Source organism: Lissotriton vulgaris, chromosome 7 (genome assembly GCF_964263255.1).
Source record: "Lissotriton vulgaris chromosome 7, aLisVul1.2, whole genome shotgun sequence".
NCBI classification, from domain to species: domain Eukaryota; kingdom Metazoa; phylum Chordata; class Amphibia; order Caudata; family Salamandridae; genus Lissotriton; species Lissotriton vulgaris.
The window spans coordinates 1,766,766,048-1,766,780,242 of record NC_141695.1 but is presented as its reverse complement, the minus strand read 5'-3'; the positions used below and the strand labels follow the sequence as shown (position 1 = coordinate 1,766,780,242).

Sequence of the window (14,195 nt, the reverse complement as noted above, 5' to 3'; positions counted from 1 at the left end):
AGACCTGCAAAGCGTTGTGCAGATCAGCGTGGTTAGAGAAAATGTACCTCAAATATGAAGGACGACCAGGAGGACAAGAACGGACTAGTCCCTGCTGAATCAGGAAGAACTTCATCAAAAACAATTCAAATTGGTGGTAGCGACGTAACGTGATGACGTTAGAGTCACGCTACGTGGAGGTGCAGCGAGAAGATATCGCGGTGGGAGTGCCGAGCCCAGACGTGAAGAGGAACGATGATGTTGATGTCGTCAAGCCAACAAGAATGGGGGACGAGAAGGTCAGGCAAAGTCAGGAAGCTGGGGTTGCTAAACAACTGCTCACGACGAGACGACAGGCCCCGGCATCAAGGCCTTCGATCGAAAGGCCAACTCTCTCCAAAGTGGCAGGCCGCAGAGTGTCCAAAGTGGGCTCTGACTCCACATCCAAGACGCGCGGCTCCTGAAGGTAAAGACGAGGCGTGAAAGTGAGTAGGTAGGATGAGCGCGGCGAATAGACCCACACTTGTCCTAGTTACGGTGGCGATTAAAGGTGCAAGGCAAAGCCAATCATGAATAGTGCTTCGCACAAGGATTTAGGGCGCCTCACAATAACTCCCAAGTACAGCCCAGCGTCACTCTTGGCCCAATGCCAATGAGAATGGGAGAGAAGAACTCGATGATCCGTCCTCATCCACGAAGCAGGAATCCTCAAGGTCCAGTTATTTGAAGGTTGGATGAGTAAAAGTATAAAAAAGCCATTTTCAGCAAGTACACCTTACTTGAAAAATGCGTTGATGTCAGTAATCAGAGAATTATGCTTCTTGAAGTAGATTGTAAAATCTGTAGAAAAGTTGAGTTGAGGTTCTTGTAATAGATGGGTAGGTTTCCACTCATCGCCAAAATGAAGTGAAGGATGCAGGAAAGTGAATCCAGGAAGCAGTAGTCTTGGTTGAAGGTCTTTAATGTAGCTTCTTAACAAGAGACCTCATCCTTCAGCAAAAAGGTTAAACTGACATTCAGTTCAAGTAACAACATTCTAAGCAAGCAGTATTCTAATAGAGAACTTCATGGAGGGATCATATCTAAGGTAACAAGGGAGAATGACAAGGGGAGGATAAGAACACTACACAATGCCTGCTTTTCTTTTGCAGTTTACTCATGAGATTTACTCAAGTGCTTCTTGCCCTCATGTGTTTTTTATACATATATTATGTATGTTTGCAAAAGCAGTTTATGTGTTTTTATTACATCGTTTAGCCTCCTAGATGAGGGCTGCATTGGTATGAGAAAAAATTACATATGTTTGTATATATATATATATATATATATATATATATATATATATATATATATATATGTTTTTTCATACATCATTTTTTATTTATTCCGGGGTCCCCGGAAATGGGTGGGAATATTCAGTGCATATGACTTTGATGAGGATACCCCTGGAAGAGAACTAGGATTACAGGTAAGTAACTTATCCTCATCGTCACATGGCAGAGGAAAGGGTACACCATTGCCATACGGCTTAGGTAAGGGTACACCATTAACACACAGCTGAGGTAAAGGTATACCATCGTCACATGGCAGAGGTAAGGATAAAGCATCATAGTATTTTGGGGGCATTCAACTCTAGATTATTATTGTTGCCTTAAATAATGTTACCAGAGAAGGAAAAAGCTACTAGAAATACTCAAAGTGAATGGCTAAGAATTTCATCGACATTAGCCACTTGTTTATCCTCTCAAATGAGCGGTGTAAGCCCTCTAGTAAGAGCATCTGTCTAGAGGTGAATGGGAGAAAGATGTCCAGGGCTGCTGCTGCTACCCTGAGGGGCCATGCCAGTCCAGTCCAGTCTAGGTACTGCCAGAGAAGGCTCCTCACACCCAGTGGGACGTCATCTCTTTAGAACATCTGGAGTACTGGAGAAGCATCTTCCGTGTTGTGTGAAATTCACGTGGATCCGTTTGAACTTGTTACTTTTGGCACCTTTAATCAGTGTTATGTAATTTCCATTCATCTATATAGAGCTGACTGAAGTCTCAGGGGAATGTCCTGCTCATTTCAGGACTTTTCCTCAAATTATCTTTGCTACTGGAACTGGTGGACATTTCTGGGAAGCCCTCTTCCTACTTTATTCACGTTATTTGCATTGTGAGTTTAAGAGCATTTAATGTCTTTTATCAATGTTTTTGATTTTTTTTATAATTTTTAGATCTTTTGAGTACATTATCTTTGTTTTTGTGATAATTTGTCAAAATATATTCTTGACTTTGTACTTAACTTTGTCCGGACTATGAAGGTATTTTATTTCTTAACTGTATGGCCTTCTCGGTAGCTGTTAAACTTCTACTTTGCTGCGTGTGCCCCACTATGAACGTTAAACAAGAGGTTCGTCCCAGGATCCAATGTCCACAGCTCTCTGTAAGGCTGTGTCCTCTCTCCACCACATTCTAACACATGAGGCTTACCCTTCGTATTGACGTCCATCTCTCGCAGTAATGTCCAGTGATGATTATCTCTTGTCTCTCTTCCTTTAGGGCCGCAACTGCAGGGGATTCTCCTGAGATGGCACTCAACAACAGTAAGTACAGAAATTGAACAAAGTAAAAAAAATGGGGCCTCTTCAGATTCTGAACAGGGAGCTCCAAGAGCTCAGATATGTTTTCAGAAAGGACAGTCCTTCTGCTTAAGCTTTGTCTCCTTAGGGTCTGAAACAGGAACCAAAATCTGGCCATACAAAGCTATGTTTAGAGCTTGTGGTCTAACTTCAATACAATATTAATCCTAGAATCTTCCCATGGGAGGTTAGTGTCAAAGTGTCTTCATTGTCAGCAGAACAGAAGTAACTGTGATGACATTTGTATATTGCTTCAACCTTTAGAGCGGCATTAAAGCACATCATGATCTGGGTGCTACAATATAGCGTTAACAAGTGCATGGCGTGTTGGATGTTGTGTTTGCAGAGTAGTAGAGCTCCGTGGGTGCAGAGGTCAATGTTTGAAGACTGTTGTCTACTCTTTTGCTGAAGCGAATAGTGAGCCATGTAATTCGAGTCTGTAACTTCCCAACAGTCCAACACCCACCTTCTCAGCCAAAATCCATACATCAAAAGCTTCACTAAGCACAGATATTCCAGCCATCACTTTTCCGTATATTTTTATTTTTATGAAACACCCTAAGAAAGAGTGATGACAGTCACAATCCAGAAGGACAAGGTGTACTAGGAGAGATGAAACATAGACTGGGGCCTCGTGATGGTGCCTGGATAGACTTTCTTCCCCTGACCCACTCACCCCTGACTCACTCAGTTTCCCACTCTCTGGCCAGCATACATGTTTGCTGTTCAAAAAGTGAATGTATTGCTTGATCCTCATCTACTGCAACAAAGTCTCCATGAGTTGCTAGAATCACTGTAAGGCACTCCAGAGTTGAGCACAACCAAAAATGAGTGCATAATTCTCAAAGAAAGAGGAGTGAGATGGCCATGCCATTATCAAATAGGCACAATCGGCCAGATAGCACGCTTAGTTACCTGTCAGAAGATGAAACCCTATCCTTACTCCGGGTATATGAGCCTACAGAACAAAGTAGAGGGGAGGAAATTAGAACAGTCCCTATCGGTGCTAATACAACATCCAGACATAAGGAAAGGAAACCCAAACTTAACAACTTACAACAAATCCAGCTAACCACCAACTTACTTGAGCGGGACCCTAGTAGCTCAAGGAAACCTCTGAAATGCCTACTGCTCAACTGTCGGTCCGCAGTAAAACATGCGTCAGACATCGCTGCCCTTATCATTAGCCAGGAAATTGACCTGGCAATCCTGACAGAAACATTGCTCTCGGAATCCTCATCTCCATTCATGGATCTGTTAGTGCCCCCTCAATATAACATTGTGAGATTAGATAGACTAAAAAAGATAGGAGGCCTGCATCCACCGATCGGATATAGAGATCAACCAAATATAATCCGACCCACTCGAATCCTGTGAATACCTAGGTCTTAATATACGATCAATAGACAATCAAAGGTGCAACCTGCATGCCCTGTACCATCCTCCAGGAAATAATGCTACTTTCATAGACCAGTTAATGGAGATCATCACGTATAATTTTAACACTCACGCTAACAACATATTTCTGGGCTGTTGGACCTGGGATTACCAGTCCACATCGGGTAGCTTGGCACAGAGTAGATAGAACTATTTTCAGAGCCAATTCGTGTAATGGTTGCGTCACACTCCCACAATAATCCAGCGCCATCCATAAAATATGACACTACACCAGTTTAGAAAAATACGAATGATTTTATAAAAAGATCTTTAGATTCTCTTAGTCTGTCAGCAGTGTAGAACCTTAGCACAGGAAATATTTCTACATTTGATTTTTCATGGCATTCATAAAGTTTTACATTACTTCAATTGATTTCATTTTCTCCACAATGGAAATGTTTCCACACCTACCCTGTCACCTTAACTTATCAGCAAAAATATAGCAGTTTAAATTAGGTAATCATCCAGAATAACACACTCCTGTGAAGAAGCCAGATTGTACGTTACCCTGAAGTACTCATAGGCAACAGTAGCTGGAAATTACAGGTGTTCAATTAATGGTTCCCTCAATGGTACACTTGTAAAATGTTGTTAAGTGGCGGTTTATCTAAAAGAAGATGAGACAGGAAGGTCAATTCATCACATCACATAACCCACATAGCATACTCTTTTCTCTGGGATGGTCTGGATATTTCGGTAACACCATTCAGACCTCAACGATTTGCACTACGTTATTCCCCAAATACTGATACTTGTGCTCGAAAACTCCCCCTCATAAATCACCCTAATGAAAAGCAGTCTTTAGGAGGAACAAGTCTGGTGCTTGAAGGACACTGTTCAAATATTAGGAAAATTACAAACACGGCAACATTCAAGAAGGAAGCTAAGATCTTCCTAATGAGTAAGTTCCTTACATAGGCAAGAAAGGAATCACAGCCACTGCGACATAGATGTTTCCAAAACTGAACAACAAGAAAAGAGAAAGTCACCAGCTATACTGGAGATAACCTAGCGGTGCTATACCTACCCAGAATTTGGATGAAGAATGCACAGGAGAAAGACAAATATATGTCAGGACCGGAGGCTTCAGATTATGCTTTTGTACCTTCTTCGCTGTTTTATTGCAAAAGTCACAGCAGCCAAAAACAAACCAAATAACAACAGCCCTACCTTAGAACAAAGGATATGGGCAAACAGAAAAACAATGTCCATCGACTACAACTCCCATGAGTATTACTAGGCAGTCCATATTATAGTCCCTTCTCAGTCTCCACTGCAGTTAGACAGGACGTCCCCTTCATGACCACTCCCTCTTTCTTCGCTGCTTCGCAGCCAGTTAAGTGGTTTTCTGCCCTCTCTCCTCATTTCTGTTGTATTTGGGGTTTGTTGGGACTTTGTTTGGTTGTTATCGTGTGTTGCTATATTGTGGGGCTTTGCTGTGTGCTCCGTTTCCTTTACATAGCCCATTTTGGTCGCGGGAGCCTTTTTTCTGCTCCTACGCAACTTTGCCATTATTTCGGCCGCCTCCGGCCACTAGAGGGTGCTGTTGCGTCTCGTTCTCCTCAGCGCAGTTTTCCTGTCGGGGAATCGCGCTAAGGAGAACGTTTCTGTCAAGTGCTCCCTGTCGCCTCACCCTACGCTTGGCTAAGCCTGTATTGCCCCACAAGTAATTTCAACGCCCCGGTGGGGGTCTCTATAGCGGCGTGACCGCGTTGCCGCCTGCGGGCGTTCAAAGGCACTCATTATTGGTTCTGCTTCCATTTCACGAGCCGAGCGCGCTCGGAGGTGACTAAGGCCCGGTCCTTTCAGGAGGGCCTGTGCGCTAGTGGGGTGAGTGCGAGTGCCCCCCAGAATTCCCGGTTCCACTGGGCACCAACTTTAGGCAGCATCGCTCTGCCCACATATTTGTTCTGGTTCTAACTAGCGGCCCTATTCCCCAGGTTGACCCTTGCCCGTTTTTTTCCTTCTTAAAGGTCCTAAGGTTGGTGCTGGTCAGCTAGGGGTGATGGGGGACGAGTACTACGAAGAGGAGGAGTCGCAGGGCTACCTCAATGACGACGAGTTTTACCAGGCTGTAGATAGCTCGATTTATAGATGTGTCTCTGAAATTGTGGGTCCTATGGAGGAACGCCTATCAACTCGTATTATTCAGGAGTGCGAGAGGGTGACCCAGGCGCACCTAGGGGTTTCTGCTGGTTCTTCCACCCCGATGGGGTCTACTCCCCCGGCCCCTAAGAAACCCTGTAAGGATGTGGTGTCGGGTGGTTTGCATGGTGTGGACAGGGACGCCTTTGAGAGGTTGCGTGACGCATTCCTAGCTAAGGCAATGGATCCCGCCCCTGCGTCTTCCCCGGCCCCAGGCCCCTCGGGATCCGCTGGTCCAGCTACTTTGTCTCCTGTACCTACCTCCCCGGCGGATACTGATGATGAGGATGGGTCGGAGCGTTCTTGGCGCCCTTCGGGCTCCGCCGCCGAGCTCCCTCGGGACACCTCAGGGATGTTGGACCCGGATGAAATCATGCATCTGCGGTCCGCTGCCTGGGCACCCGGGGAGAAGGTGGCGAAGTTCGTCGCGGGCCGCCTCCGCAAGCCCCTGGAAAAGAAGGCAAGGAGCTGTTTGCGCGGGGAATGCCCTATGCCTACGCTAGAGGGAAAGGTGGCCCTGACCCCGGAATTAGACCCAAAAATGCCCACGTTTTTGGCTAAATTTGTTAAGGATCCCCGCAAAGGCATTGACCGTTCCTGGCGGTCTTGCCAAGATAAGCTCTTGGATGCCATAGGCCCCATTACGAACATTCTAGACATGGCGGAGGAGGCCAAGGAGTCCGGGGCGGCCATCTCCGCTGAGGTCCTCTCTAACTGGGCGCAAAGAGTAGTGGTTTTTCTGGGGAACGCGAATTGCGCGTTGTCTACTGAACGTAGAAGGTCCCTCTTAATTAAATTGGATCCTAAGTTGGGTGACCTAGCCTCTTCTGAAGCGGGAGCAGTGGCCCAGGGTGGTCTCTTTGGAGAACCATTTATAAAAGAACTGGGGAAGTTTGTAAATACCTTCACGTCCCTGGATAGGGCCCAGTCGAATAGCAAAAAGGTCTTCCACCAACGTTTCTCCAGGGGGGGCGGTCGCCGAGGGGGCCACGCGACCGGCCGTGGTGGTCAACAGGCGACCAACAGGAATTAAGGCTCCGGATGAGGACAGTATAACTTCTCTCAGAACTACAATACCTTCTACCCCACCAGAGGACAACGTTTCCGTGGCCGTGGTGGATTCAAGAATGCTGCCGGAAACACCTCTAACGGTGAGTGTCATTTCCGCTGACAAGGTCCGCGTGGGGGGACGATTGGCTTTGTTTCCAGATGCCTGGGCCACACTCACAGTGGACGCTTGGGTTTTGCAAACAATACGGGGTTTCCATGTACGACCAGCCCCACCAAGACAGTCCTCCACCCCCTATCGTTTTCTCTTGTGCGGACGCACTTCTGGTAGACGAGGAGGTGTCGGACCTGCTGCGCAAAGGCGCCATTTGCCCTTCAGTTCGACACCCAGCAGGGTTTTTGAGCAATTTGTTCCTGGTGGACAAAGCAGACGGGGGGAAGCGTCCGGTGATCAACCTCAAAGAGTTCAACGGTTGGTTGATCCACCGGCATTTCAAGATGGAGGGTATCCATCTTCTGAGGGACGTCTTGCTTCCAAACAATTGGATGGTGCGTTTGGACCTCAAGGATGCTTACTTGGTGGTTCCCATTCATCCCCCGCACCGGCGCTTTCTGCAGTTCCGGTGGGGGGGTCAGGTGTTCGAGTTTACCGCCCTTCCTTTCAGACTTTCTTCTGCCCCTTGGTGTTTCACCAAGCTCCTCCGGCCGGCGGTGGAATTTTTGTGGAGCCAGGGTAACCGGATGATAGTCTATTTGGACCACATCCTGGTGATGGCGCAGTGCCCAGTACAGTTGGACCTTTAGTCCGCCAGACGATTTCCTTACTCCAGGATCTGGGGTTTGTAATCAAAAGCGAGAAGTCTGTTCTGGTTCCGTCTACCCTGAGTCTCCCTTCCAAGAAATTGGGGAAAATCCGGCACATCCTCCGCCAGACGGTCTTGCGATCGCACACCTCTCTCCGTCAGATTGCCCGGGTGGTGGGCCTACTATTGTCCTCCATCCAGGCAATCTTTACGGGGCCCCTGCATTATAGTGCCCTGCGGCGCCTCAAGGCGCACCATATCCGGAGAGGCCTGACGTACGATCAGGTGGTTCCCCTGTCGGACGAAGTGAAGGAGGAGATGCGCCGGTGGCTTGCTCACATGGAGGCCTGGAATGGCCGAGCGATTTTCGGGCCTGTTCCCGACTTGGTGATAGAGTCCGACGCCAGCTGGGCCGGCTGGGGCGCCCGCTGTGGAGAGTTTTCCACAGGCGGCACCTGGTCATCCGGGGAGCAGGAGCTCCATATCAATTGTCTGGAACTAATGGCCTGGTCTTTTGCGGTTCGTTGCTGGACCAAGGACACGGTTCGTTCCTGCGTCTTATTGCGCATGGACAATATCTCGGCGGTGCGCTACGTCAATCATCTGGGGGGTCCTCGTTCCAAGGCCCTTTCGGACTTGGCGAAGGACTTCTGGAATTACTGCCTGGCGCATCAAGTGTCAGTGACGGCCGAATACCTGCCGAGTCAAGACAATCAGGTTGCGGATTGGCATTCCCGGTACCTGCGGGACTCCAGTCAGTGGAAACTGGACCCTCAGGTGTTCAAATGCCTGAATACCGCCTGGGGCCCGTTCTCGGTGGACCTCTTTGCGTCTCGTCTGGATTTCCAGCTCCTGCGTTTCTTCAGCTGGAGGCCGGACCCTCTAGCGGAGGCCACGGACGCTTTCCTCCAGGACTGGAGCGGGGAGAAGTCTTACGGCTTTCCTCCGTTCTCAATGATACTGAGGGCGGCTGCCCACCTTCGCCGCCAGCAGGCGGACGTAGTCCTGGTGACTCCATGGTGGAGGTCTCAAGTTTGGTTTCCGGTTCTACTGGAACTTTCTTGGGATTCTCCAATCCTACTCCCCCGATTTCCACGGCTTCTTCTGAACGCGGATGGAGAGCCCCATCATCTGCTCACTCAGAGCTCCCTTCACCTCATGGCGTGGAGGCTTTCGGGCGACGTCGGTCGCTCCCGGGCCTTTCGAGACCGGCTGAGAGTTTCCTCTCGAAGGCCTGGGCAGGCAACACCGCAAAACGTTATCGCTCTGCCTGGAATAAATGGTCACGTTGGTGTCTTCGACGGGACTTGGATCCCGTGGTCGCAGGTGTCGTTCCGGCTTTGAACTATTTGGCAGAATCGGCTTCGGCCAGGCTAGCCTACCGTACTATCAATGCGATGCGGTCAGCGATCTCGGCGGGCCACCAGCCGATTGCGGGTGTGCCGCTGGGGGAGCACCCTTTTGTGTGTCGCCTCCTACGGGGAATTCGCCTTTCCCTGCCCCCAGAACTGCGTTATTCGGTTCTTTGGGATGTCAATCTCGTTCTGAACCTTTTTTTGTCATGGCCTCAAAATAGGTATCTGTCGTTGAAGGAGCTTTCAGCGAAATTTGCGATGCTTCTATGTCTGGTGTCGTGCAGACGAGTGTCAGATGTACGCGCCCTGGATGTCGCGGCAAGAGTTTTTTCCCCTGATGGGGTGGTTTTCACGCTGGGGCGTCGCACAAAGTGTGGCTCGCGTACGATTTCCAACCGATGCTTTGCGGACATACCCAAATTGTGTGTAGTCCAGTGTTTGAAGGCTTATGAGGACTTTACCTTGGAACTTCGCCCTCCGGGCGAAAGACAGTTGCTAATCGCGCTGCGAAAGCCGCACAAGGCTGTCTCTTCTCCCACCATCGCCAGATGGGTACGGTGGGTAATGCAGGAAGCAGGTATTGACACAAAGCAGTTTGGTGCTCATTCGGCTAGAGGGGCCATGGCCTGGAAGGCGTTCTCTTTAGGAGCTCGATTGGAGGATTTGATGCGAGCAGCAGATTGGTCTTCGGACTCCACGTTTAAGAGGTTTTACTTTAAACCTGTGATTGACATTGCTCATTTGGTGGTGAGTAAGCTTTAAACTAGCATAATCTGAAGCCTCCGGTCCTGACATAGAATCGAAATTTGCCTAGCAGTGTAACGGTAAGTTTCAATTCTATTAAGGACACGGAGGCGAGGATTATCCCTCCCGGTTTCCTGCGGAGATTACCCGCCCTTACTGCAGTAAGTACTCAGGTTTTCCAGTCTTATGCTGATGTAACTTGACAGTGTTGCATTGTGTGTGCTTTGGATGCCCTTTCACTGCTGACGCTGTGGCATTTCTTCTTGATAGGAAATGATGGTGCCAAGCAGGATCAGTAATGACATAGCGTGCCTCGCGCGAAGAAAGAGGAAGTGGTCATGAAGGGAACGTCCTGTCTAACTGCAGTGGAGACTGAGAAGGGACTATAATATGGACTGCCTAGTAATACTCATGGGAGTTGTAGTCGATGGACATTGTTTTTCTGTTTGCCCATATCCTTTGTTCTAAGGTAGGGCTGTTGTTATTTGGTTTGTTTTTGGCTGCTGTGACTTTTGTAATAAAACAGCGAAGAAGGTACAAAAGCATAATCCTCGCCTCCGTGTCCTTAATAGAATTGAAACTTACCGTTACACTGCTAGGCAAATTTCGATTCAGAACTATTGTTACTGGAGTACAGTATACAGTACAGTAGGCAAGTGGAATAACTTTTATGGTAACTTTGAAGATAGACATAGACAGGAATTATATAGATATATGTAAATTCAGATGTCATGTAGTAGCCTAAATATACCACATCATTGTACTTATTTTATGCTAATACTTTATAGATGTATACCTAACCTACCTCCTATCATTGTGAAACGTTTACTATATAGCTCTATACCTAACCTACCTTATTCACTGAATGGTTATGCTATGCAAGATGTACCTCTAACCTACCTCATGTATCTGTGAAGCGCTCTGATACCCAAGGGTCACGTTCGCGCTATATAAAACTTTCTAAATAAATAAATAATAAATAAATAAATAAATATCCTCCTCCCCCGGGCTCCAAGCCCCTTATATCCCATCCTCTTACAACACTTGCAACTTGCACCAGCAGGGAAGGTAACATGTTTGTTCAGCCACCATCCTTTTTTACCTCATTCACACCCTCACTAAGACAAGCACGACTGGTTTACATTGCCAGAGAAAGGAGGAGCCAATGTTTACATAGAAGCTGTTACTCTGAGTCAAGTCCATTCATAAGGTGCCTAAACCCCAAAGTATTCAGGCTCTGGTACAGTTTCCAATCTCAAATCTCACTAGAACAGAAAAGCTTTACGTTTTTCTGGAGCCCTTTATATATATATATATTTTTTTAATTTATTGTAATTTAATTTACACCATGTACACAGCATTTGGCCTACAACCCTGGGGCCGGCCGCAATACGATAATCAAATAAATCTTTAGAACACAACCATTTCGCTGACAACCCGGGGGTCCAGCGGCAGATCAAAGGATTCAATATATGTACCCTCCAGCAGTATGCAACAATACAGTGTATATCCCACAGTGTGATAATTTGAACCCACTAACTTTACTAAAAAGCAATAACTACCCCCCTTTGCCATGTCACTAAAGGAACTTGCATCCAGTGCCCCTACCCACTCCTGCCTCACAGTCCATCTGAAAGTCATGCACCCAGCAATTCCCATTGCCCTACAAGACTACACTACAACTTAAATATAATCAGCTATACCCACACATACAGGAAACATCATGGCAGTTCAATCCCGATCAACCCAATCAATGCTTAGGTCCGATCCCCCCTGAGCTAGCCAGTTCATGAATGGCCCCCAAATATCTAAGGGTCTAGATCTCGTTGGCATTGATCCAGCGGCCCTATAGTAATTCTGTCTCATCAACACTACCCAACTCCACAATACTCACCATTAAACATAAACACTCTCAAGGCCCATAGGAAACTGAGACAGGTTTTAGGCAACTGAATCATGTGACCTAATTAATCAAACCCTATTTTTAAACAAATTACACTTTATATACAACTGCAGTATAACATCATCATATCCAGGAAATATAACGGAAAGCATTTAATTAAGTCACTTAGGCCGAAAGATTAACTGATGGTAACTGAGCTAAAATAAAACAAGACCAGCGTGTTATTTTATAATCTATTTTATTTTTCAAAGAATGAGCATTTTATTTAGTAACTTTATTTTATTAGCAAATAGCAGTTAAGCAACTTTTATTAAGTGAGGCACATTGCACTGACATTTCAAAATTATCACAGAAGCATGAATATTTATTCCCTAAATCTATTTCTCTAACTGACTCACTTCACCAAGGAGGGGAAAATGTAAAGTCCATAGACCCTATTAATTCTTACGTGAATAAGAAGTTCATCAGCATGTCACGTCACACAGGAATCGGAAAGTGAGGATCACTGTCTTGTCATGGGGCCAGTTTTTACACCTTTTCTAACTAACTAAGTAACTAAATTCTAAATGACACCAAAAATCCAGCTTCTTTATTGGCTGAGCCATGTCAGTCCACCAACGTTGTCACTCATTCGTGACCGAGTCCGGGGCACATCATAAGCCCTTATTGTTCTTAGATTCCATCCTTCTAGCTTCCTTAAAGTTGCAACATTAAACTGGGCCCAAGAACTTTTCGTTTCCTTAACTTGGCAAGCAAAACAGGCTCTCTGTCCTTGGAGCACTCCAAGAACACGTAGACTCAACCGACAACAGTTCCGCACATTATTTCGTAAAGGCAGGAAACATTCTTTTTTCTGCACGTTAGTGAAGGCTTCACTCTGGGCAAGTCTCGTTCTTAACAGTTCTGCCAGCCAGCCATTTTTCAAGGAAAAGGCCCACACGGAAGCTAATATTTAAACAAACACAAGACAGTAATTAATTAGGGAATTGAGACCCATTCTGTTACCCACCCATTACTAATAATAACCCATTAGTTTATGTTATCTAGCATGAAGCACAATTAAAGCAACGCTTTTATCTACCATTCTTCTTTTAGACCAGCAGGATTCTCCACATGCCTGTGCAAAAAAAAAAAGACACAACATAGACAAAAGCACATATAAAATAAGCACGTGCCATTAATTAAACAGCCGCAATTAATTTCGACAAAACATTAGACAAACAAACAAGGTTAGTTAATTACTTATCAACGAACTTGCAAATGCAACATAGAGACCATAATGTTAGACCCTTGTGTCGTGTAAGCATTTTACTCTAGGTTGGTTAATTAAAATCATGCACAAACACATTAATACTATTAATAATTATGGAAGTATAACTTCACGAGTCAATTAATTTCTGAAACTCGCTCCATCAGCATCAACTCCCAATAGTTTGACAACTGATCTTTGCAATATATGACCGCATTAACCCAACCTGCTATAGCAGTCGGACTGTTTTTTTTCCAGTGAATTGCCACTTGACGTTTCGCAAACAGCAACAATATGGCCCCTAGCTTTCGAGAATGTTTAGGAACATCAAACACAAATCCCAATAGTGCCATCAATGGACTAGTCGGCAAGTCACCGGCAAGTCACTGTTAACAATATTACTAATGTGCTTAAAAATCTCTATCCAGTATGGCGTAATTGGCCTGCAGTACCAGGAAAGATGAGCAAATATGGCGTCCGGTTCCCCACATCTCCAGCAAAATTCTAGTCTGTGCGCAAACCCATGTGATTTATTTGTAGTGGTGTCCGATATACCTTATGCAAAAAATTAAGTGTATAAGTCGTAACCTATAATTAGGCGAGAGTTGCTCCAACTGTGTGCAGCAAAAACGCCATTGATTGTCAGTGATTGAGATTTCCAACTTCTTCTCCCAATCCGCCCTAGATGTATTAGCGATTACCCCAGTATTGGAACTTTCATAGATTCCCATGCTTTGTATCATTCCCCGTCGTCGGAATGGGAGTCTCGGTAACAAAAATACCATAGCTGTAGGTACAAAAGACAATGGAAAAAGGCCTAGGCCTCATTACCTTTTGTAGCATATCACCCTCTTTGTGTAAAAGAGACCAAACTTTTGGCCTCAGCCAATCAGAAGTGCCTCACCACTTAGAACCTTCCTGAAGGAACCTCAGAGCCTCAGATTTTCTACCG

The 14,195-nt window shown here is 46.1% G+C and overlaps 1 protein-coding gene across 1 annotated transcript in view; it reads left to right on the top strand.

Annotated features, from left to right (window-relative positions):
• Positions 1 to 14,195, top strand: part of LOC147706625 (cell adhesion molecule CEACAM1-like) — a 464,428-nt gene that overhangs the window by 363,549 nt on the left and 86,684 nt on the right. Inside the window, exon 4 of the mRNA XM_086933115.1 lies at positions 2,520 to 2,563. Coding sequence (XP_086789241.1) covers positions 2,520 to 2,563 — 44 coding nt within the window. The remainder of the gene's footprint in view (positions 1 to 2,519; positions 2,564 to 14,195) is intronic.